Source organism: Lithobates pipiens, unplaced genomic scaffold (assembly GCF_037356315.1).
Source record: "Lithobates pipiens isolate NorthernLeopardFrog02 unplaced genomic scaffold, aLitPip1_a1.2 Scaffold_162, whole genome shotgun sequence".
In the NCBI taxonomy this organism is placed as follows: Eukaryota; Metazoa; Chordata; class Amphibia; order Anura; family Ranidae; genus Lithobates; species Lithobates pipiens.
The window spans coordinates 7,411,743-7,437,069 of record NW_027507750.1 but is presented as its reverse complement, the minus strand read 5'-3'; the positions used below and the strand labels follow the sequence as shown (position 1 = coordinate 7,437,069).

Below are 25,327 nucleotides of genomic sequence, written 5' to 3'. Positions count from 1 at the left end.
AAAAGATTTGTATTTTCATTATGGGTGGAAATTGTGGTTTTCCAAAGAATTTTCCCCAAACTGGAGCAATTTCACTGAAACGAGACCAGAAATACTTTCTTGCTCCGATACACTTTGCTGAAGGTCAAACATTTTTATAAATTTTTTTTATTGCAAACAATACAAATGACGACAGTTTCAAGAGGCAACTTGAAGAGTCACGATGATATGCAGAGGGCAGTAACCCGGAGACGAGCGATCCGGGGTCATCAGTTCAGTGGAAGTCAATGGATTGGGGGGGGGGGAACGGTTACCGCCCTCCGAACATCGCCTTTTCTCCGCCCACTTCTAGATATAGAGACACAACGGTGCGGCTTGTATTAGTGATAAGACGATTTCACTCTGAAAACAATTAAAGCTGAACTCCGGGTGCAAAAAAAAAAAAAAAATGTATGAATACATTCCTATAAAAGGATATAAATCCCCTTTGTGTGCACCAAATGCCTTTACAAAGCCAGATAGTGCCTTGTAAAAAGTAGTAGCAGTGACATCATCGCTGGGCTGTACATAGGCTGCGCAGAGACTCCACCCACTGCAGGAGGGGGCGGGGACAAGACCAGTCAACTATCACAGGGAGATGGAGCAGAGTTGTGGAAGGGACTTAGGAGGCCACGCCCAGCGAAGGGACAATATCATCTGATGCCCTATTCCCCCCCCCCTTTATTATATGTGAGCTTATGGATGAGGAGGAGGGGGGGAGAGAGAGCACAGCCCGCACCTCCTCTCTTCTCTCTCCTCCTCTCCCAGCGACACCCCCCCGCCCCTACAAACACACACTGTGCCTTGGACAGCCACCCCCCTTCTACCCACCCCTTGCCCGGCTCTGGCGACACCCACTATAGGAAGGGGCAGAGAAAAGACCAGCCCCCCTGCACAAGGAGAATGAGACGACCTGTGGGAGAGAGATGTGTGAGGGACCCAGCAGGCTCCACCCACTACAAGAAGGGGTGGAGACAAGACCAGTCGTCCTGCACAAGGAGAATGAGGAGAGCAGTGGGAGGGACCCAGAGAGAGCAGAGCTGTGGGAGGGACTCAGCAGGCTCCACCCACTACAGGAGGGGGTGGAGACAAGACCAGTCGCCCTACACAGAGAGAAAAAGCAGAGCTATGGGAGGGGAGGAGCAAGCTGCTGCTTTTCCTTTCTCTGTCCAATCAGAGGCTGGGGGGGGGGGGGGGGGGGAACATGACTTGTGAGTGTAACTTAAAGAGGAAGTAAACCCTGATGAGTTTACTTCCTCTTTCATTCCCTGCAAAGGCAAAGCATAATGGACTACTATGCATCGCATCACATCGCATCGTAGTCCATTATGTGTCACTTACCTGACACAGGAGCCAGCAAAGTCGCCGCTGTCCCCTGTAGTCCGGCGCATCCATCTTGTTGGTGGGGTCGCGCAGCTCCGCCGCTGTCATTCGGCGAAGCCGCGATGACGTCACTCCTGCACATGCGCACGGGAGTTGACACGCGTGGCAGCTCCATTCTTGGAAATGCCGCGCTCAGTGCGCCTGCGCGCCACTGTCTACGGCGCATGCGCCGTAGACAGCGGTGCCCGTTTTCGGGCAAATATCTCCTAAACCATATAGGTTTAGGAGATATTTCTTGGACCTACAGGTAAGCCTTAATCTAGGCTTACCTGTAGGTCAAAGTGGTTTGTAAGGGTTTACAACCACTTTAAGTGCAGCAGTGGAAAATCCGGTCTTCCGCCCAATCACAGGGCTGTGCTGAGTGGCAGAACTGTGTAAATCTCAAAACTGGATGAAAATCAAATTGTTTGGCAAGTAAAACGTCTTTTATAAGATCCTGTATGTGTATTTCATTGGTGTATTTGCTGGAGTTCAGCTTTAAAAAACGACATGTTAGCAGCAGCAGCTGTACATTCACAAATAACCAATCAGATATGAGGGGGAGGGGAAGGGGTGGTGGAATCCCATCTGCAGACTTCATGGTCCAGGCGCTCCCAACGTCCAATCACGGTCCTCCTACAGATAGGCTCCCCAATTTCTCTTCTGTACTCGTTATATTCGCTTCTCCCTTTGCTGGCTTGGTGTACACTCGCTCACCGAAGATGGTGCTGCCGATGCGGACATTCGTGGAGCCGAGCTCAATCTGGAGAAAGAGAAACAGCACAGAGGTGAAGAGAACAGACTGACATCCAATCACAGAATGGAAAGATTGGGGGGCGTGGCCTGGTGGGGGAGTGCCATTCATTCCAATACTAGTGGGTCTGCATTGGATGTGCCGCTTCACGAGACGCAAGAATATAAATTCCAGCCCTCCCTATGTACTAATTAGGGATGGGCTTTATGTTCGGGTCGACCATTGGCTGTTCGCTGAATAGCGAACAAATTGGGGTGTTCGCAGCAAATTCAAAAGCCACGGAACACCCTTTAAAAGTCTATGGGAGAAATAAAATGTGCTAATTGTAAAGGCTTATATGCATGGTATTACCATAAAAAAAAAAGTGTTTGGGAACCCGGGTCCTGCCCCAGGGGACATGTATCAATGAAAAAATAAAAATAAAAAAAAACGGCTGTTTTTTCGGGAGCAGTGATTTTAATAACGCTTAAAGTGAAACAATAAAAGTGTAATATTCCTTTAAATTTCGTACCTGGGGGGTGTCTATAGTATGCCTGTAAAGGGGCGCGTGTTTCCCGTGTTTAGAACATTCTGACAGCAAAATTACATTTTTAAAAAGGAAAAAAAGGTCATTTAAAACCACTCGCGGCTACAATGAATTGTCGGTCCGCAATACACATAAAAGTTCATTGATAAAAACGGCATAGGGATTTCCCCACAGTCCCCATTTGTCCCGCCCTCCATTCTATAAGAAGAAGTGTCAGAAGAACAGAAGCGTTACACAGTGGAAGACTCCCACTGAGGCAGATCGCGCGGAAGAAGAAGCCAGAGGAAGATGCCGGATGAGAAGACCGGGAGGAAGAAGAACACCAAAAGGAAGACCAGAAGATGGAAGAAGAAGCGGGGAAAAGAAGAAGACATTAATAAAGGAATTGTCAAAATCTGGCAAATCTTTTTTAACCTTTGACACTTTTTTTTGTGAAATGGTAGGGGGTACATTTGTACCCTATTACCAATTCACATGGGGGGGGGGGGGCGGGATCTGGGGGTGCCCTTGTTAAAGGGGGCTTCCAGATTCAGATAAGCCCCCCCCCACCCACAGACCCCCACAACCACCGGGCAAGGGTTGTGGGGATGAGGCTCTTCTCCCCTTCAACATGGGGACGCTACCCCAAAGCACCCTCCCAATGTTGAGGGCATGTGGTACAGTTCAGGGGGGGGCCCCCTCTTTTCCTGCGGCCTGCCAGGTTGCGTGCTCGGATAAGGGTCTGGTATGGAATTTAGGGGGACCCCCACGCATTTTTTTATTTTTTTTTGGTTCGGGGTTCCCCTGTGGGGAAATTCCATGGCGTTTTTATCAATAAACTTTTATGTGTATTGCAGGACGACAATTCATTATAGCCACGAGTAGTTTAAAATGACTTTTTTTCCCCCCTTTAGAAATGTAAATTTTGCTGTCAGACTGTTCTGAGCACGGGAAACATGTTCCCCTTTACAGGCATACTATAGACACCCCCCAGGTACGAAATTTAAAGGAATATTACACTTTTATTGTTTCACATAAAAAAAAACACTGCTCCCAGAAAAACGCCCATTTTTAAAACTTTTTTTTTGCATTGATCCATGCCCTCTGGGGCAGGAGCCGGGTCCCCAAACACTTTTTTAGGACAATAACTTGCATATTAGCCTTTAAAATTAACACTAGAGGGCAATCAAGGGGTTAAATGTGTTCCCTGACCGTGTGTTCTAAATGTGGGGGGGGGGGATGGGACTGACTTAAGGGAGGAGACCGATCGGTGTTCCTATATACTAGGAACACACAATCTGTCTCCTCTCCCGTGACAGGACGTGGATTTGTGCATTTACACACACACAAACAAACCCCTGTCCTCGCTCCTTCAGGAGCGACTGCGAGTGCCCGGCGGAGATCGTGGCTACCAGGCACGGGTTTTGGCCCCTTAGGGATTCCTTAAAGCGGTGTTCCAGGCCCTTTTTTTTTTTTTTTTTTTTTAAAGACAGCAGCTACAAACACTGTAGCTGCTGATTTTTAAATAAGGGCACTTACCTGTCCAGTGAGCCCGCGATGTCGCCCATCACCCCCCACGGCTGATTTCCTACCATTTCCTACTGCGCAATGCGCGAGTCGTGCAGCGTTTTGTGAATGTCCCTTGTGCTGATTTTATATTTTCCCTTTTTAAAATTGGGCTTTAGCCCCCTCCCCCCCCCCCCGTTCGCACCAAATACATCTTCGTTTGAAATGGCACGATATGAAATCCTCATGTCAGTGCGACTTAACCGACATCTGTGCGACTTCCCGCCCTGAAGATGTCCATGCAAGTCACAGCTGAAATCACCAAAAATATAGTGTAGAGACTTATTTATTTCTCACAAAGTCGGCGTTTCCCCAATATGAACAGCTGTGGGTGCGACTCGTCCTGCGATTTGGATTTGTCACATCGCATGGCAAGTCGCACCGGTGTGAACGGAGGCTTACAAATTCTAAAATGTACGGGGCGAAGGGCAGAAAAGGAGACCTTCAGGCAGTAAGAAGAATGCCTGAAGAGTGACAAAGCCAAAATGTAGGAATACAGCCACAAAGTACAGAAAAGTCTGATGTGATGTACGAAGCCGCCATTTACGAAAGCGATGGGCAGAATTGTTTGTTGGTGAGAAATTATGACCCCTCCCCCCATCCTTAGTGCTACACCCTCAGGACTCATCATCATCCACACTTACCGCATGTTCGAAGTCAGACGACATCCCCATACTCAGCTCTACGCCTTCTACAGGAAGGCCCAGCTTCTCACACACTTCTTCCCGCTGTTTCAGCAGCAGCTATATGGAGAGAAGAGTACAAAGAAGAAAGAATTACATGGAGAACGGCAACCGCAGAGACAACCAGCACCTTGATGCGATTCAGTTTGCTTTGTGCGCTATACAAAATTATGCATTCATTCATTTACAACGGCAAACGCAGAGACAACGGCAACCGCAAAGACAACCAGCACCTTGATGCGATTCAGTTTGCTTTGTGCGCTATACAAAATTATGCATTCACTCATTTACAACGGCAAACGCAGAGACAACGGCAAACGCAGAGACAACGGCAACCGCAGAGACAACGGCAACCGCTAAGACAACGGCAACCGCTAAGACAACGGCAACCGCTAAGACAACGGCAACCGCTAAGACAACGGCAACCGCTAAGACAACGGCAACCGCAAAGACAACGGCAACCGCAAAGACAAACGGCAACCGCAAAGACAAACGGCAACCGCAAAGACAAACGGCAACCGCAAAGACAAACGGCAACCGCAAAGACAAACGGCAACCGCAAAGACAACCGGCAACCGCAAAGACAACCAGCACCTTGATGCGATTCAGTTCGCTTTGTGCGCTATACAAAATTATGCATTCATTCATTTACAATGGCAATGCAGAGACAACGGCAAGCCAGAAAACGGCAACGCCCCCCCATCCTTCCATGTTGAGGGAATGTAGACTGGTATGGTTTTGGGGGGGGGGGGGGGGGGATTGCTCGCACATTGCCCCCTTTCCTGACTTGCATGCTCGGATAAAGGTCTGATAGGGGTTTTGGGGGTCTGAATGCCCTGTTTATGACCCCTATGCATTCCCCCCCTCCACCCCCCCCCCATACTTTAAAATCGTTGGCTTTTTTTCTTTTCTTTTTACAATCAGCTGTAAGCAGAGAAGCCCGCCGACACCCAACGAGTCATCAGTTGTTAGAGGATGTTGCAGCCGGAAGCTGCTTAGCAACTGGCTATTTGTCAAAAAAACAGCCTGGGGATCCCCCCCGACCCCCAGGACTGTTTTTTGACAAATACCGCCAGCAAAACCCCGCTGGTAATTATACTTTTTAACTCTCTGGTCCGTTTCTGAATTGGACTCGAGAACTTTTTTTTTTATTTACTGGTACATTTTTTTTTTTGTTAAATACCACATAATCATTATTTTTTTAATTTTCATAATCGTTTGTGTGAATTGGACTTAGTTTATTGCGTGCGATAATGTATGCAAATGAGTAATACAATACCCTTATCGCATGCGGTAAACATTACTAAAATTGACCCCTATGCCTTTAAAAGGGGGGAAAAAAACAATAAAAATAAAATTTGTTTATGCCAGAGAGGCGGAAGTGACGTCAGACGTTGCGCCGGTTATCCAAGGGTATAGAGCCGAGTGGGGCCCCATCTTGCCCTCACTCTGCTTCCTGCCTACCTATCAGCCGCACTGGATCGGTTCCTGGCTTACCCACGGCTCCAGTAAGCTTCGGGAAGCACCGAGAATCAGTGGCACCTCTCCCGCCGCAGCCTACAGTATAAAAAAGTGTTCTCATGGCGAATCCACCAATTGGGACTACTTTTATCTTTAAAGCGATCGCCTAACAAAAAAAAAAAAAAAAAAAAAAAGGGATACCAGCTAGCTGCTGTCACATTAACACCGGTATTTAAAGTCAAAGTAACGATGTACATTAAGGCCTCATACACACGAGCGTTTTAACAGCGGCGTTTTTGAGCTTTTTTCTGCTGAGGAAGAACGCCACTCCATGTTATTCAATGGGCTCATACACACCAAGGCGTTTGAGCTGTAACAGGCATGGTCGTTTTTAAGAGCAAAAAAAAAAAAAAAAAGGAAGCTCTAGCGCTGGAGCCTCCGAAGGCGCAGAAAAAAAAAAAAAAAAAAAAAATCATAAAAACAAAAAAAAAAAAACACAAACAAAAGCCAAGCATTAGCGCTATACCGATGTTTTTTTTAACGTCAGCGTTTTTAAGATGTAAAAAATGTTTATGTGGGTAATTTGTGAGTGGAAAAAATACCAGAGGGATGTTTAAAAAAAAAAATAAAAAAAGGGCGTTAAAACGCGCATTGCCGTCAAATCAAAGTGCAAATAGAATCGCGTTTTTAAATGCTGCTTTTTTTACAGCCCAGTTTTTAAAACGTCCGTGTGTATGAAGCCTTACAGTTAGTCGGTCAGCAAGTACTTAAACCCTTAGTATACACTAATCAGACATTTTTAGTCTTTCATTTATTACTTTTTTTTGTTCAATTCCATTTTATAAAATTATTAATAATTAAAGTTTTTTTTTTTTTTTTTTTTTTGCTTTGTTCGTTAAAATTTTCACACATATTATATGTTTAACATGTATTGACATGTTTTAAATTGACAAGTTTTTTTTTTTTTTTTTTTTTTTATCAGCGCATCCTTAGTAGAAATGAATTCCACAGATTAGTGTCACACATACAGTGCCCTGAAAAAGTATTCATACCCCTTGATATTCCCCACATCTTGTCATGTTACAACCAAAAACATAAATGTATTTTATTGGGATTTTATGTGATGGACCAACACAAAGTGGCTCATAATTGTGAGGTGGAAGGAAAATGATAAATGATACAAATAAATATGTGAAAAGTGTGGGGGAGGGGCATTTGTATGGCGCCCCCCGGAGTCAATACTTTGTAGAACCCCCTTTCTCTACAAGTCTTTTTGGGGATGTCTCTACCAGCTTTGCACATCTAGAGAGGACATTTTTGCCCATTCTTCTTCTTTGTAGAATATCTTAAGCTCTGTCAGATTGGATGGAGAGCGTCTGAACAGCAATTTTCTTGCCACATATTCTCAATGGGATTTAGGTCTGGACTGTGACTGGGCCATTCTAACACATGAATATGCTTTGATGTAAACCATTCCATTGTAGCTCTGGCTGGATGTTTCGGGTCGTTGTCCTGCTGGAAGGGGAACCTCCGCCCCGGTCTCAAGTCTTTTGTAGAATCCGAACAGGTTTTCTTCTAAGATTGTCCTGTATTTGTCTCCATCCATCTTCCCATCAACTCTGACCAGCTTCCCTGTCCCTGCTGAAGAAAACCATCCCCACCACATGATGCTGCCACCACCATGTCTCACGGTGGGGATGGTGTGTTCAGGGGGATGGGCAGTGTTAGTTTCCCCCACACATAGCGTTTTGCTTTTAGGCCATAAAGTAGAATTTTGGTCTCCTCTGACCAGATCACCTTCTTCCACATGTTTGCTGCCCCCTCCCCCACATGGCTTCTCACAAACTACAAACAGGACTTCTTATGACTTTCTTTCTCCAATGTCTTTCTTCTTGTCACTCTTCCATAAAGGGCAGATTTGTGGAGAGACGACTAATAGTTGTCCTGTGGACAGATTCTCCCCCCTGAGCTGTGGATCTCTGCAGCTCCTCCAGAGTCACCATGGACCTCTTGGCTCTTCTCTGATGAATGCTCTCCTTGCCCGGCCCGGTCAGTTTAGGTGGATGGCCATGTCTTGGTAGGTTTGCAGTTGTGCCCATACTCTTTCCATTTTCAGATGATGTATTGAACAGAGCTCCGTGAGATCAGCAGTGTTCAAACTCTAATCAAGAAGTGGGAAATTGGGTGTTTTGTTGAAACCAAACCACGGTCAAGTAGACCAACTAAAATTTCAGCCACAACTGCCAGGAAAATTCTTCGGGATGCAAAGAAAACCCACAAATAACTTCAGGTGAAATACAGGACTCTCTGAAAACATGTGGTGTGGCTGTTCCAAGATGTACAATAAGGAGGCACTGGAAGAAAGATGGGCTGCATGGTCGAGTCCCCCAGAATAAAGCCATTACTACACAAATGCAACAAAGTATCCCAATTACAATACGCCAAACAGCACAGAGACGAGCCTCAAACCTTCTGACACAAAGTCATTTGGAGTGATGAAACCAAAATTGAGCTTTTTGGCCACAACCATAAACACTACATTTGGAGAAGAGTCAACAAGGCCTATGATGAAAGGTCCACCATCCCTACTGTGAAACATGGAGGTGGATCGATGATGTTTTGGGGATGTGTGAGCTACAAAGGAACAGGAAATTTAGTAAAAATTGATGGTAAGATGAATGCAGTATGTTATCAAAAAATACTGGAGGAACATTTCATTCATCAGCCAGGAAGCTGCGCATGGGAGGTACTTGGACATTCGAACATGGCAATGATCCAACACACAAGGCCAAGTCCTCCTGTCATTGGCTACAGCAGAATAAAGTGAAGGTTCTGGAGTGGCCATCTCAGTCTCCTGACCTCAACATCATTGAGCCCCTCTGGGGAGATCTCCAGTGTGCCGTTCATACGAGACAGCCCAAGAATTTACAGGAACTGGAGAGGAACGGGTAACTTTACCATCTGAGAAGATAAAGAGCCTCATCTACAGATACCACAAAAGTCTTCAATCTGTCATTGATGTTGCAGGGGGGCAATACATGGTATTAAGAACTGGGGTATGTAAACTTTTGATCAGGGTCATTTGTGTTTCTGTTCTCATTATGATATAAAGAGAGAGTAAATACATTTGATTGATAATAAATGGCTTCAGCCAAACACTAAATATGAGTGAGAGAAAAGATTTTGTGTTATAATTCATATTCTCTGAAAAATGGCCAAGAAACCATAAATTCTGCCAGGGTATGTAAACTTATGAGCACAACTTTCCATTTTCCGATGATGGATTGAACAGAGCTCCGTGAGTTGTTCAAAGCTTGGGATTTTTTTAATTTTTTTTTTATAACCTAACCCTGCTTTATACTTCTCCACAACTTTATCCCTGACCTGTCTGGTGTGTTCCTCAGCCTTCATGATGCTGTTTGTTCACTAAGATTCTCTAACAAACCTCTGAGGGCTTAACAGAACAGCTGTATTTATACTGAGAATAAATGACACCCAGGTGGACTCTATTTACTAATTAGGTGACTTCTGGAGGCAATTGGTTCCACTAGATTTTAGTTAGGGGTATCAGAGTAAAAGGGTGGCGGAATACAAATGCCCCCCCCCCCCTCCCCACACACACACACTTTTCACATTTATTTGTATCATTTTCCTTCCACTTCACAATTGTGTGACACTTTGTGTTGGTCTATCACATAAAATCCCAAGAAAATACATTTACGTTATTGGTTGTAACGTGACAAAATGTGGGGAATTTCAAGGGGTATGAATACTTTTATTTTGTACATCCAGCATAATATAATGCCGCCCAATGGACACAGCAGATACCTGGAAGTCGGGATTGGGGCCCTGGGTGAGATCGTGGTCAAAGCTTCCGATGGTCATAAGTCCCACAAACTCCAAACCAGGACATTTCTCCCCGATATGCTTCACAAGATCTACAGTTCCTGATGGGGACAGGCCATGTTTACCTGGGGGGAAAAAAAAAATACATAATATATGTAATTTATTAATAATAATAAATTATATATAAAATTATTAAAAAAAAACGATATTATTAAAAAAACCTATAATTTATTAAAAAATATATAATATATTATATATATTATTAAAAAAAAAAAAAACTATAATATAAATATATATTATTATTATTATTATTATTATTAAAAAACTATAATTAATATTATAATTATATTAAAAAACTATAATTAATATTATAATTATATTAAAAAACTATAATTAATATTATAATTATATTAAAAAACTATAATTAATATTATAATTATATTTTAAAAACACATATAAATATAAATATAAATATATATATATATATATATATATATATATATATATATATATATATATATATATATATATATATATATATATATATATACAAAAAAAAAAAAACACACTAATATATATATTATATATATATATATATATATATATATATATATATATATATATATATAAATAAATAAATAAATAAATAATCAAATGGCCAGCAAAAAAACTTCAAACAGAAGAAGATGACAAAAGAATAAATTTAGGAGGAAGAATTACTTTCTTCATGGCTGGTATTGACTTGTACCATGACCTTCAACCTCTCGCCGGACTTTTTCCTCTGCCAGGACGCATTGACCTTGTCGGCGAGCTTCACCGAGTCCACCGTCTCCAATATGTGAAGGTTCGGGACCGCTGAGGGAAGAAGAACAAGCCTGGAAATGTGCGTCCAATCAGAAAACGCGGGACAGTCTTAAATAGGTGTAAAGCGATGTTGGAGGAAATTTTGTGAAAATAATTTTCTAATGAAAAATGTGTTGTGGAGTAAAAATGTCACAATTATTAAAAAGGATCATTAACCACGTCACCCCTGGAAAATTTACGCCCCTTCACGGCCATTTTTACGCTATTCAGCACTGTGCTACTTTAACTGATAATTGCACGGTCGTGCGACGCTGTACCCAAATATCATTTATATCATTTTCTTCACACAAATAGAGCTTTTCCTTTGACGCCTGTCGGAGAACTCCCAGAGGTGGAATCATCCCATCTTGTCTTGTTATTAGGACACTCCCACCGATCGTCACCTCCACCAAATCACAGGAAGCGAGTTCTCCAACCCCCGCACACGCGTGCTTCATATCTCCCCCATCGCAGCATCACAGCGCTCAGAGCTACTGCGACGGGGGAGAAAAATCACACACACAGAGGGGGCTGGACTCTGCCGGGAGTGTCTTAGCAACGTCCTAGCAACAAGGCAGGAGAGGAGGAGGCCATCTCTGGGAGATTCATAGAATACAAAGCTTCCCATGAATGGCCGAGCAGCACCGAGCCCAACTCTTGTTCCGGAAGTAGGACAGGAAGTCTTTGTACCGCTGCCGAAACACAGCGCTGTATACAGCCGAGGGCACATATAAAAACACAGCGCTGTATACTGTATGTAGCTGAGGGCACATATATGTAACACAGTGCTGTATACAGCCAAGGGCACATGTAACAATGCTGTATATAGCTGAGGGCACATGTATGTAACAGCTCTGTATACAGCCAAGGGCACATGTAACAATGCTGTACACTGTATATGGCCGAGGGCACATATATGCAACAGCGCTGTATATAGTTGAGGTCCCATATATGCAACACAGCGCTGTATACTGCATATAGCCGAGGGTACATATATGTAACAGCGCTGTATATAGCCGAGGGCACATATACATAACACAGCGCTGTATACTGTATATAGCCAAGGGTACATATGTAACAGCGCTGTATACTGTACAGTTGTGCTCATAAGTTTACATACCCTGGCAGAATTTATGATTTCTTGGCCATTTTTCAGAGAACACAAAAACTTCTCTCACTCATGCTTAGTGTTTGGCTGAAGCCATTTATTATCCATCATCTATTTACTCTTTTTATATCATAATCACAACAGAAACTACCCAAATGACCCTGAACAAAAGTTTTCATACCCCGGTGATTTCTGCCTGATAACATGCACACAAGTTGACACAAAGGGGTTTGAATGGCTATTAAAAGGGAACCCTCCTCACCTGTGATCTGTTGGTAGTAATTAGTGTGTGTGTATAAAAGGTCAACGAGTTTCTGGAATCCTGACAGACCCTTGCATCTTCCATCCAGTGCTGCACTGACGTCATTCAGGATTCTGAGTCATGGGGAAAGCAATAGGATTGTCAAAGGATCTGCGGGGAAAAGGTAGTTAAAACTGTATAAAACAGGAAAAGGGATATAAAAAGATATCCAAGGAATTGAGAATGCCAATCAGCAGTGTTCAAACTCTAACCAAGAAGTGGAAAATGAGGGGTTCTGTTGAAACCAAACCACGGTCAGGTAGACCAACTAAAATTTCAGTTACAACTGCCAGGAAAAGTAATGGGGATGCAAAAGAAAAACCCCACAAATAACTTCAGGTGAAATACAGGACTCTCTGAAAACATGTGGTGTGGCCGTTTCAAGATGCACAATAAGGAGGCACTTGGAGAAAGATGGGCTGCATGATCGAGTCGCCAGAAGAAAGCCATTACTACACAAATGCCACAAAGTATCCCACTTACAATAAACCAAACAGCACAGGGACTAGCCTCAAACCTTCTGCCACAAAGTCATTTGGAGTGATGAGACCAAAATTGAGCTTTTTGGCCACAACCATAAACACTACATTTGGAGAGGAATCAACAAGGCCTATGATGAAAGGTCCACCATCCCTACTGTGAAACACGGAGGTGGGTCGCTGATGTTTTGGGGATGTGTGAGCTACAAAAGGAACAGGAAATTAGGTCAATATTGATGGCAGGGTTAATGCAGTACGTTATCAAAAAACACTGGAGGAAGATTTGCATTCAGTAGCCAGGAAGCTGCGCATGGGATGTACTTGGACATTCCAACATGACAATGATCCAAAACACAAGGCCAAGTCCACCTGTCATTGGCTACAGCAGAATAAAGTGAAGGTTCTGGAGTGGCCATGTCATTATCATTGAGCCCCTCTGGGGAGATCCCAAAAACGTGCCGTTCATGGAAGACAACCCAAGAATTTACAGGAACTGGAGAGGAACGGGCAACTTTACCATCTGAGAAGATAAAGAGCCTCATCCACAGATACCACAAAAGACTTCAAGCTGTCATTGATGTTGCAGGGGGGCAATACATGGGATTAAAGAGGAGCTGCACCTTTAAAAAAAAATATTAAAAGCCAGCAGCTACAAATATTGCAGCTGCTGACTTTTTAATAAATGGACACTTACCTGTCCCAGGGTCCAGAGATGTCGGCGGCAGATGACGAGCGATCGCTCATCTCTCCGCCGCCCCCGCCGCCATCCTCTGTCAGGGAATCGGGAAGTGAAGCGTTGTGGCTTCACTGCCCGGTTCCCTACTGCGCATCTGTACTGGTCCCCGCTGTGTCCTGGGAACTGTGTGTTTCTCAGAACACAACGGGGGGGGGGGGGGCATCTGCGGCGAGCTTGTCCCAGAAGTGGGTGCAGATACCTGGATTATACAGGTATCTGCACCCCCCTCCCCCCTGAATTGTGACACCGGAGGGGGGGGGGGGGGTCCGATGAGCGGAACTTCAGACAGGGTAATTTGTGTTTCTGTTGGTCCACCATCCCTACTGTGAAACATGGAGGTGGATCGATGATGTTTTGGGGATGTGTGAGCTACAAAGGAACAGGAAATTTAGTAAAAATTGATGGCAAGATGAATGCAGAATGTTATCAAAAAATACTGGAGGAAAATTTCATTCATCAGCCAGGAAGCTGCGCATGGGATGTACTTGGACATTCGAACATGGCAATGATTCAAAACACAAGGCCAAGTCCTCCTGTCATTGGCTACAGCAGAATAAAGTGAAGGTTCTGGAGTGGCCATCTCAGTCTCCTGACCTCAACATCATTGAGCCCCTCTGGGGAGATCTCCAGCGTGCCGTTCATCCAAGACAGCCCAAGAATTTACAGGAATTGGAGAGGAACGGGCAACTTTACCATCTGAGAAGATAAAGAGCCTCATCTACAGATACCACAAAAGTCTTCAATCTGTCATTGATGTTGCAGGGGGGCAATACATGGTATTAAGAACTGGGGTATGTAAACTTTTGATCAGGGTCATTTGTGTTTCTGTTCTCATTATGATATAAAAAGAGTAAACACAGATGATTGATAATAAATGGCTTCAGCCAAACACCAAACATGAGTGAGAGAAAAGATTTTGTGTTATCATTCATATTCTCTGAGAAATGGGCAAGAAATCATAAAATTCTGCCAGGGTATGTAAACTTATGAGCACAACTGTGTGTACTCTGCAGTGTAGCCAATATATATATATATATATATATACACACACACACACACACACACAGTGCATACTGTATATAGCTGAGGGTACATACAGGGGATCCCCGCCTTACGAACGCCTGACCTACGGGGACCCTCTACCGTTATGCGCAGCCAGACGGAGCCTCAGAAAACGTCGGAAATGTCCATAATTTGCCGTGCATGTGCAGAACAGCATTTGACACAACATCGGAAATGTCCGCAATTGTCGTTTTGCACATGCACGCCCGACTTATGAACATTTCCAGATTGCAAACAGAAGGAAAGTCCCTAATGGGTTCGTAACTCGGGGACCCCTGTACAGGCAATGCAGCGCTGTATACTGTATATAGCTGAGGGCACATATAGGTAATGCATTGTGCCCAGCAAACCCACCAGTTAATGCTGTAAATACTTTATTTGGATAAGCTTGGCACAAACAAACTATTTAAGAGGATATTATGCACTTGGCCACACTCCGCCTGCAATGTAGTGCCATGTGTGCTTTGCTTTCAGCAGCTGCTTGCACGCAATATATAGGGTTGTGCACAGCAGGAGATTGTCAGCAAGTCCTGGCCAATGATTCATGGCCGTGATCAGCTGCGTCCAATCACAGCCCAGAGCTCTGTACAGAGGGAACGATCTCTCAGTTTGCAGCAATGAGAAATAGTGATTTCTTAGTAAACTCATCACACATAGTTAGGCACACATTTAACCCCTTGATCACCATAGATGTTAACCCCTTCCCAGCTGGTTTCAATAGTACAGTAACAGTGCATAGTAATATCACTGATCAGTGTATTAGTATCACTGGTGATGTCAATTAGTGTCAGATTTTCCACCACACTATCACAGTGCCGCTATAAGTCAGTCACTGATCACCACCATTACAGTACAGTATCTATTTCTGCATAAATTCAATAATAAATTATATATTATATATTATATTATTATATTATTTTTTGGTGCCTTTTGCAGAAATGCACTACAGTTCATTTACATGGTTTCCTATGGGACACGTTCACATCTGTACTTTTTTCAACCGCTGCGTATTTAGAAAAGATTTGATCTCTGAGTCTGATATTTACCAGATTCATATCTTCTAATAGTATATACAGTATATCTCCTCTAATAGTGGTATATACAGTATATCTCCTCTAATAGTGGTATATACAGTATATCTCATCTAATTGTATATACAGTATACAGTGCCTTGCGAAAGTATTCGGCCCCCTTGAACTTTTCAACCTTTTGCCACATTTCAGGCTTCAAACATAAAGATATAACATTTTTATTTTTTGTGAAGAATCACCAACAAGTGGGACACAATTGTGAAGGGGAACGAAATCTATTGGATTTTTGAAACTTTTTTAACTACCGTATTTATCGGCGTATAACACACACTTTTTTTCCCCTTAAAATCAGGGGAAAATCGCGGGTGCGTGTTATACGCTGATACTCCGCGATTTCCGCACAATTTTTTGGGCTCTGGGCTTTCGGCCGCTCTCGGACCTTCTCGGCGGCTTTCGGGCGCTCTCGGACCTTCCGAGAGCGGCCGAAAGCCGCCGAGAAGTTCTGAGAGCGGCCGAAAGCCGCCGAGAACTTCCGGGTGCCGCCGAGATACACGGGGCATCTCGGCGGCGCCATTTTTAAAAACCTAAGCGGACAATGCACTAAAATGGACAACACTGCAAATGACGCTGACAAGGCTTCAGATGGACACTGATAAGGCTGCATTGATGGGCATTTAAATGTAAGTTTTTTTCCTTAAATTTCCCTCCTAAACTTGGGGTGCGTGTTATATGTCAGCGCGTGTTATACGCCGATAAATATGGTAATAAAAAAATGAAAAGTGGGGCGTGCAAAATGATTCGGCCCCCTTGTGTTAATACTTTGTAGAGCCGCCTTTTGCTGCGATTACAGCTGCAAGTCGCTTGGGGTGTCTCTATCAGTTTTGCACATCGAGAGACTGAAATTCTTGCCCATTCTTCCTTGCAAAACAGCTGGAGCTCAGTGAGGTTGGATGGAGAGCGTTTGTGAACAGCAGTTTTCAGCTCTTTCCACAGATTCTCGATTGGATTCAGGTCTGGACTTTGACTTGGCCATTCTAACACCTGGATACGTTTATTTGTGAACCATTCCTTTGTAGATTTTGCTGTATGTTTGGGATCATTGTCTTGTTGGAAGATAAATCTCCGTCCCAGTTTCAGGTCTTTTGCAGACTCCAACAGGTTTTCATCCAGAATGGTCCTGTATTTGGCTGCATCCATCTTCCCCTCAATTTTAACCATCTTCCCTGTCCCTGCTGAAGAAAAGCAGGCCCAAACCATGATGCTGCCACCACCATGTGTGACAGTGGGGATGGTGTGTTGAGGGTGATGAGCTGTGTTGCTTTTACACCAAACATATCGTTTTGCATTGTGGGCAAAAAGTTGGATTTTGGTTTCATGTGACCAGAGCACCTTCTTCCACATGTTTGGTGTGTCTCCCAGGTGGCTTGTGGCAAACTTTAGACGAGACTTTTTATGGATATCTTTGTGAAATGGCTTTCTTCTTGCCACTCTTCCATAAAGGGCAGATTTGTGCAGTGTACGACTGATTGTTGTCCTATGGACAGACTCTCCACCTCAGCTGTAGTTCTCTGCAGTTCATCCAGAGTGATCATGGGCCTCTTGGCTGCATCTCTGATCAGTCTTCTCCTTGTCTGAGCTGAAAGTTTAGAGGGACGGCCAGGTCTTGGTAGATTTGCAGTGGTCTGATACTCCTTCCATTTCAAAATGATCGCTTGCACAGTGCTCCTTGGGATGTTTAAAGCTTGGGACATCTTTTTGTATCCAAATCCGGCTTTAAACTTCTCCACAACAGTATTACGGACCTGCCTGGTGTGTTCCTTGGTCTTCATGATGCTCTCTGCGCTTTCAACAGAACCCTGAGACTATCACAGAGCAGGTGCATTTATACAGAGACTTGATTACACACAGGTGGATTCTATTTATCACCATCAGTCATTTAGGACAACATTGGATCATTCAGAGATCCTCGCTGAACTTCTGGAGTGAGTTTGCTGCACTGAAAGTAAAGGGGCCGAATAATTTTGCACGCACCACTTTTCAGTTTTTTATTTGCTAAAAAAGTTTCAAAAATCCAATAGATTTCATTCCACTTCACAATTGTGTCCCACTTGTTGGTGATTCTTCACAAAAAATAAAAATTTTATATCTTTATGTTTGAAGCCTGAAATGTGGCAAAAGGTTGAAAAGATCAAGGGGGTCGAATACTTTCGCAAGGCACTGTGTGTGTGTGTGTGTGTGTGTGTGACACACACACACAGTTCATAGATTCTATAAAACTTTCATGCAAACCAATTATACACTTATTGTGAATTATTTTTTTTGCTTTTATCCAAAACACGTTAGAGAATACATTTTGGCCTAAATTTATGAAGGAATTTGATTCCCCCCCCCCCCCATTGGATAGGTTTTGTAGAAAGAAAAATAAAAAAATAATAAAAATTGTATGCCTCACAATGGTCAGTTAATATGTAACGCAGTGCCGTATAGAAAGAAAAATGGCCTGGTCATGAAGTGGGGGGGGTAAATCTTCTGGAGCTGAAGTGGTTAAACATGTGAGTTTGACTTTGTTGCTTTCAATATTACTTTACAACAAACCGTTCCCTATCGGGGGGGCGGAGTCATTGTAAAAGGCGTCTTACCAACCAGCTTGTTGATGTTATGTTTCTGGAGGTGTCCAATGAAATGCCATTTAATATCTGGACAGGATGACAAAATCTACAGAAATGAAAGCAGAGATGACAAAGCTGGTGAGGATTTCCTGTTTGTCAGCATAAAAAAAAAAAAAAAAAAAAACCACACACAAAAAACAAAAAACACCACACACCCCAAACCAACCCCCCCCCCTCTCAAAAAAAAAAGCAAAAACAAACAACAAAAAAAAAAACGGCAATCTCCCGCTGGACCCGTCACCCAGACAGAGCAGCCCGAGTGACCGAATGGAGTACGGCTGCGGCGCTCCCGCTCGGGCCGCTCGCTCTTCCGTCAGGCTGCATTCATGGCACTGGTAAATATTTTAGTACACCGTTTGGTTCAGAATATTTTTTTTCTTGCTTTTTCTCCTCTAAAACCTCGGTGTCTTACGGTCAGGCGCTTCTTATGGAACGGAAAAATACAATACTAAAGGAAAATGAGCGCAACTATACTTGCAGAGCCTGTTTGCCTTTAGTAAATCCCCTCCCCCATTGTATTGTAAAACAGGAAGCTAATCGCCTGCAGCCCAGCCGCCATCATTATACTGCGCCAGACTGGCACAGCTGCGCAAACCGCCATAGGTGTATGTTGGCCGCTGTAAGAGCTATAGGGCGCGTGCGATGTGGATGCGTGTGACCTGCAGCCACCATGTCCGCCAGCGACCCGCTATCTCTCCTCAGAGAGTCAGAACGGGGATCTGTCAATGTAAACAGACAAATCTCCGTTCTGACTGGGGAGTAGAGAGAGATTGTCTGTCCCTAGTGCTTATGAACAGCGATCTCTCTCCTCCTCCAGTAAGTCCCCTCCCCCCACAGTTAGAAACACCTCCCTAGGACACACTTAACCCCTTGATCGCCCCCCCCCCCCCCCCCAGTGTTAACCCCTTCCCTGCCAGTGACATTTATACAGTAATCGGCTATTTTTATTCCCAAAAAAAGTGCCCAATCTGTCTGCCGCAGTCCCGCTGAAAATTGCAGATTGTCGCCATTACTAGTAAAATAAATCATAAATATTATATATATATATATATATATTTTATATTATATTATATTATATTATATTATATTATATTATATTTATATATATATATATATATATATATATATATATATATATATATATATATATATATATATACACATACACACACACACACACACACACACACACACACACACACACCTGTAAAGGCTTTTAAAGCGTCACCTATTGGCAAATTTTAAGTACCGTAGTCTGACATCATTCCGCAGGTGTGCGCAATTTTAAAAGCGGGGACATGTTTGGTATCTATTTACTCGGCGCAAAATCATCTTTTATATATTTTACAAAAAAAAAAAAATTTGGTGTATATTGCGATTGTGTGCAATATCATTCAATAAAGTGTTTTTCTCCCCCCAAACAAAAAGTTTGAAAAACCAACTGCGCAGATACAGTGCGACATATAAAAAATAAAATAAAATAAAAAAGACAAAAGCCACCAATTTTTTCTATAGAGCCTCGGGCCCGGCCCTAAAGGAGTTAAATCAGAATAAATCAGAGAAATAAAAAACTTACATTGGCATCAGAGGCTTTTTCGGCCAATTCCTGGACCTGGAAGGCAAAAAAAAAAATATTTTCTTGTCAAAGTATCCGGACACTTCGGCTACAGGAGAGGAAGGTACACAGGGGGTATGTAGTGAAGGACTCAACTGAGACCAGCTGTAAGGATACCAGACTAAATCTGCCCATAGAGTCATCAAAAACAATTAATTGGTTCCTCCATTCACACAAGAGGGACGGATGGGGGGAGCCTCGGGTCAAAGGGGCAGACTCGGGCCAAAGGGGCAGACGGGGGGGGGGGGGGGGAAGTCTCGGGCCAAAAGGGGCAGACGGGGGGGGGGGGGAAGTCTCGGGCCAAAAGGGGCAGACGGGGGGGGGGGGGGAAGTCTCGGGCCAAAAGGGGCAGACGGGGGGGGGGGGAAGTCTCGGGCCAAAAGGGGCAGACGGGGGGGGGGGGAAGTCTCGGGCCAAAAAGGGGCAGACGGGGGGGGGGGGGAAGTCTCGGGCCAAAAGGGGCAGATGGGGGGGGGAAGTCTCGGGCCAAAAGGGGCAGACGGGGGGGGGAAGTCTCGGGCCAAAAGGGGCAGACGGGGGGGGGGAAGTCTCGGGCCAAAAGGGGCAGACGGGGGGGGGGGGAAGTCTCGGGCCAAAAGGGGCAGATGGGGGGGGGAAGTCTCGGGCCAAAAGGGGCAGACGGGGAAGTCTCGGGCCAAAAGGGGCAGACGGGGAAGTCTCGGGCCAAAAGGGGCAGACGGGGAAGTCTCGGGCCAAAAGGGGCAGACGGGGAAAGTCTCGGGCCAAAAGGGGCAGACGGGGAAGTCTCGGGCCAAAAGGGGCAGACGGGGAAGTCTCGGGCCAAAAGGGGCAGACGGGGAAGTCTCGGGCCAAAAGGGGCAGACGGGGAAGTCTCGGGCCAAAAGGGGCAGACGGGGGGGGGGAAGTCTCGGGCCAAAAGGGGCAGACGGGGGGGGGGGGGGGGGGAAGTCTCGGGCCAAAAGGGGCAGACGGGGGGGGGGGGAAGTCTCGGGCCAAAAGGGGCAGACGGGGGGGGGGGGGGGAAGTTTCGGGCCAAAAGGGGCAGACGGGGGGGGGGGGAAGTCTCGGGCCAAAAGGGGCAGACGGGGGGGGGAGTCTCGGGCCAAAAGGGGCAGACGGGGGGGGGGGAAGTCTCGGGCCAAAAGGGGCAGACGGGGGGGGGGGGGAAGTCTCGGGCCAAAAGGGGCAGACGGGGGGGGGGGGGGAAGTCTCGGGCCAAAAGGGGCAGACGGGGGGGGGGAAGTCTCGGGCCAAAAGGGGCAGACGGGGGGGGGGAAGTCTCGGGCCAAAGGGGCAGACGGGGGGGGAGGGGAAGTCTCGGGCCAAAGGGGAAGACGGGGGGGAAGTCTCGGGCCAAAGGGGAAGACGGGGGGGGGGGGGGGGAAGTCTCGGGCCAAAAGGGGAAGACGGGGGAAGTCTCGGGCCAAAGGGGAAGACGGGGGGGGGAAGTCTCGGGCCAAAGGGGAAGACGGGGGGGAAGTCTCGGGCCAAAAGGGGCAGACGGGGGGGGGGGGGGGGGAGTCTCGGGCCAAAAGGGGCAGACGGGGGGGGGGGAAGTCTCGGGCCAAAAGGAGCAGACGGGGGGGGGGGGAAGTCTCGGGCCAAAAGGGGCAGACGGGGGGGGGGGGGGGAAGTCTCGGGCCAAAAGGGGCAGACGGGGGGGGGGGGAAGTCTCGGGCCAAAAGGGGCAGACGGGGGGGGGGGGGAAGTCTCGGGCCAAAAGGGGCAGACGGGGGGGGGGGGGGGAAGTCTCGGGCCAAAAGGGGCAGACGGGGGGGGGGGGAAGTCTCGGGCCAAAAGGGGCAGACGGGGGGGGGGGGGGAAGTCTCGGGCCAAAAGGGGCAGACGGGGGGGGGGGGGAAGTCTCGGGCCAAAAGGGGCAGACGGGGGGGGGGGGAAGTCTCGGGCCAAAAGGGGCAGACGGGGGGGGGGGGAAGTCTCGGGCCAAAAGGGGCAGACGGGGGGGGGGGGGGGGGAAGTCTCGGGCCAAAAGGGGCAGACGGGGGGGGGGGGTCGAAGTCTCGGGCCAAAAGGGGCAGACGGGGGGGGGGGGTCAAAGTCTCGGGCCAAAAGGGGCAGACGGGGGGGGGGGGGAAGTCTCGGGCCAAAAGGGGCAGACGGGGGGGAAGTCTCGGGCCAAAGGGGCAGACGGGGTGAAGGGGTGGGGCGTCTCGGGCCGAAGGGGGAAACCATTTCTACTTCATCTACCTCTCCCGTGGCTTCAGATTGGTACTACTACTCTACCAAGTTGGCCGTCTACAAAGAGCAAGCTGGTAACTCAGTGATCGGAGAAGATCAGCCTGGTGACGAGTTCTTTGTCCTCTTCTGCACAGTAATGATCCTTTTTGGGATCTTCTCTCACCCCGGCCCTGTAGAAGGGCCGGGGTGAGAGAAGATGTAGATCTGTCTATATCCATCCATATTCGGGTCTGGTGACATTCATGGGATTGTTAGTGACCGGACCAGATCTGGGGGGATATCTGCAGATGCACCTCCATAGACATCTGGGATTATACGGGAACTGGGTGGGAGGTGGACATTGAGGGTCCGGTTCTGCTCAGTCTGGGATGGAATGGGGGGCGCCGGGTGGGAGGAGAGCCTCAGCAACTTACATAATTCTCCCCGAAATATCGCTGGCCGTGTCTGTAGGCTTCAATCACCAGATCAACCGGCTTCGTCTTACTGACCGCCACCAGTCTGGGCGCCACCGCCGGGAGAGTCTGCAGGAGAAGAAAGAGATTTACTGTCTACTTCACCTTCATATCACCGACCAATGGGAGACCTCGCCTGTGTATACAATGTATCCCGTGTACTCGGTGTGTGTATATACAATGTATCCCGTGTACTCGGTGTGTGTATATACAATGTATCCAGTCTACTAGGTGTGTGTATATACAATGTATCCCGTCTACTAGGTGTGTGTATATATACACAATGTATCCCGTGTACTGGGTGTGTGTATATACAATGTATCCCGTCTACTCGGTGTGTGTATATACAATGTATCCCGTCTACTCGGTGTGTGTATATATACACAATGTATCCCGTCTACTAGGTGTGTGTATATACAATGTATCCCATCTACTAGGTGTGTGTATATACAATGTATCCCGTCTACTAGGTGTGTGTATATACAATGTATCCCGTGTACTGGGTGTGTGTATATACAATGTATCCCGTCTACTCGGTGTGTGTATATACAATGTATCCCGTCTACTCGGTGTGTGTATATATACACAATGTATCCCGTCTACTAGGTGTGTGTATATACAATGTATCCCATCTACTAGGTGTGTGTATATACAATGTATCCCGTCTACTAGGTGTGTGTATATACAATGTATCCCGTCTACTAGGTGTGTGTATATATACACAATGTATCCCGTGTACTCGGTGTGTGTATATACAATGTATCCCGTCTACTAGGTGTGTGTATATACAATGTATCCCGTCTACTAGGTGTGTGTATATACAATGTATCCCGTCTACTAGGTGTGTGTATATACAATGTATCCCGTCTACTCGGTGTGTGTATATACAATGTATCCCGTCTACTAGGTGTGTGTATATACAATGTATCCCGTCTACTAGGTGTGTGTATATACAATGTATCCCGTCTACTCGGTGTGTGTATATACAATGTATCCCGTCTACTAGGTGTGTGTATATACAATGTATCCCGTCTACTCGGTGTGTGTATATACAATGTATCCCGTCTACTCGGTGTGTGTATATACAATGTATCCCGTCTACTAGGTGTGTGTATATATACACAATGTATCCCGTCTACTAGGTGTGTGTATATACAATGTATCCCATCTACTAGGTGTGTGTATATACAATGTATCCCGTCTACTAGGTGTGTGTATATACAATGTATCCCGTCTACTAGGTGTGTGTATATACAATGTATCCCGTGTACTCGGTGTGTGTATATACAATGTATCCCGTGTACTCGGTGTGTGTATATACAATGTATCCCGTCTACTAGGTGTGTGTATATACAATGTATCCCGTCTACTAGGTGTGTGTATATACAATGTATCCCGTCTACTAGGTGTGTGTATATACAATGTATCCCGTCTACTCGGTGTGTGTATATACAATGTATCCCGTCTACTCGGTGTGTGTATATACAATGTATCCCGTCTACTAGGTGTGTGTATATATACACAATGTATCCCGTCTACTAGGTGTGTGTATATACAATGTATCCCATCTACTAGGTGTGTGTATATACAATGTATCCCGTCTACTAGGTGTGTGTATATACAATGTATCCCGTCTACTAGGTGTGTGTATATACAATGTATCCCGTCTACTAGGTGTGTGTATATACAATGTATCCCGTCTACTAGGTGTGTGTATATACAATGTATCCCGTCTACTAGGTGTGTGTATATACAATGTATCCCGTCTACTCGGTGTGTGTATATACAATGTATCCCGTCTACTCGGTGTGTGTATATACAATGTATCCCGTCTACTCGGTGTGTGTATATACAATGTATCCCGTGTATTATCGATTGGTGACATGGAGAGACTTCCTTCATGGATGTGATCAGATTTCGACCAATTAGGTTGCAGGGAAGAACGATCTGACGGATACGTTACAATTGTATCTTTCACTGATCGGTGGAAACCGGTTTCCCGTGTCCGCTCACCAGTATGAGCTGTGATTGAGCTGTGATTGGTGGCACCGCCCCACAGATGGGTGGATGGAAATCGTACAATCAGATTGTACAGTGTATGGATCATAGATCTGATCTGTCTGGGTACAATAGAGGAGTCTCAGGACAATACACAGGCTCTGATTGGACAGATGAGATCGCACAGTGTGTGGAGGGATCGCACCTCCTATATCGGCCGATATCCATCGTCCACCAACAATTTCCCTTCTTCCAATACCCCCACCCCTCACCTGAGCCCTCCGGGCCGCCGCCTCCTTCACCTTCTCCAGCACACACAGCACCGACCTCCCGATCTCCTCCGACATGCTGCCGACCACCCTCCTCATCCTCCACCCTCCTATCACTGCCCGAGCGACGTACAGCCAATGGCAGGAGACGTCCTCCACAGGAGGCCAATCATACCTCACCATTCCCAGAGAGGGGCGGGGTCATACACTGACAGGTGGAGGGAGAGGCGGCCATGTTGAGAGGGGCAGAGGAGAGATAAACACTCCTATTGGTGGATGGGAGACAGAGGGGAGGGGAGATGACATCACAGATCATGTGATTGAGCGGAGCCTGTGCCGCGCATTGTATCCAATGATAGATTGTAATAGGGAAGAGGAAGCTACAATG

At 45.9% G+C, this 25,327-nt stretch overlaps 1 protein-coding gene across 1 annotated transcript; it reads right to left on the bottom strand.

The window, feature by feature from the left end:
- Positions 1–131: 131 nt before the first annotated feature.
- On the bottom strand, positions 132–25,102 carry PLPBP (pyridoxal phosphate binding protein). Its single transcript, XM_077484824.1, has 8 exons — positions 24,943–25,102; positions 22,634–22,741; positions 20,001–20,036; positions 18,395–18,470; positions 10,916–11,050; positions 10,178–10,320; positions 4,850–4,948; positions 132–2,143 (listed from the first exon to the last, which is right to left on the bottom strand). Exons 1-8 carry the CDS (start codon positions 25,036–25,038, stop codon positions 2,006–2,008), a joined length of 831 nt encoding a protein of 276 aa, XP_077340950.1. The 5' UTR covers positions 25,039–25,102; the 3' UTR covers positions 132–2,005.
- Positions 25,103–25,327: the final 225 nt, after the last annotated feature.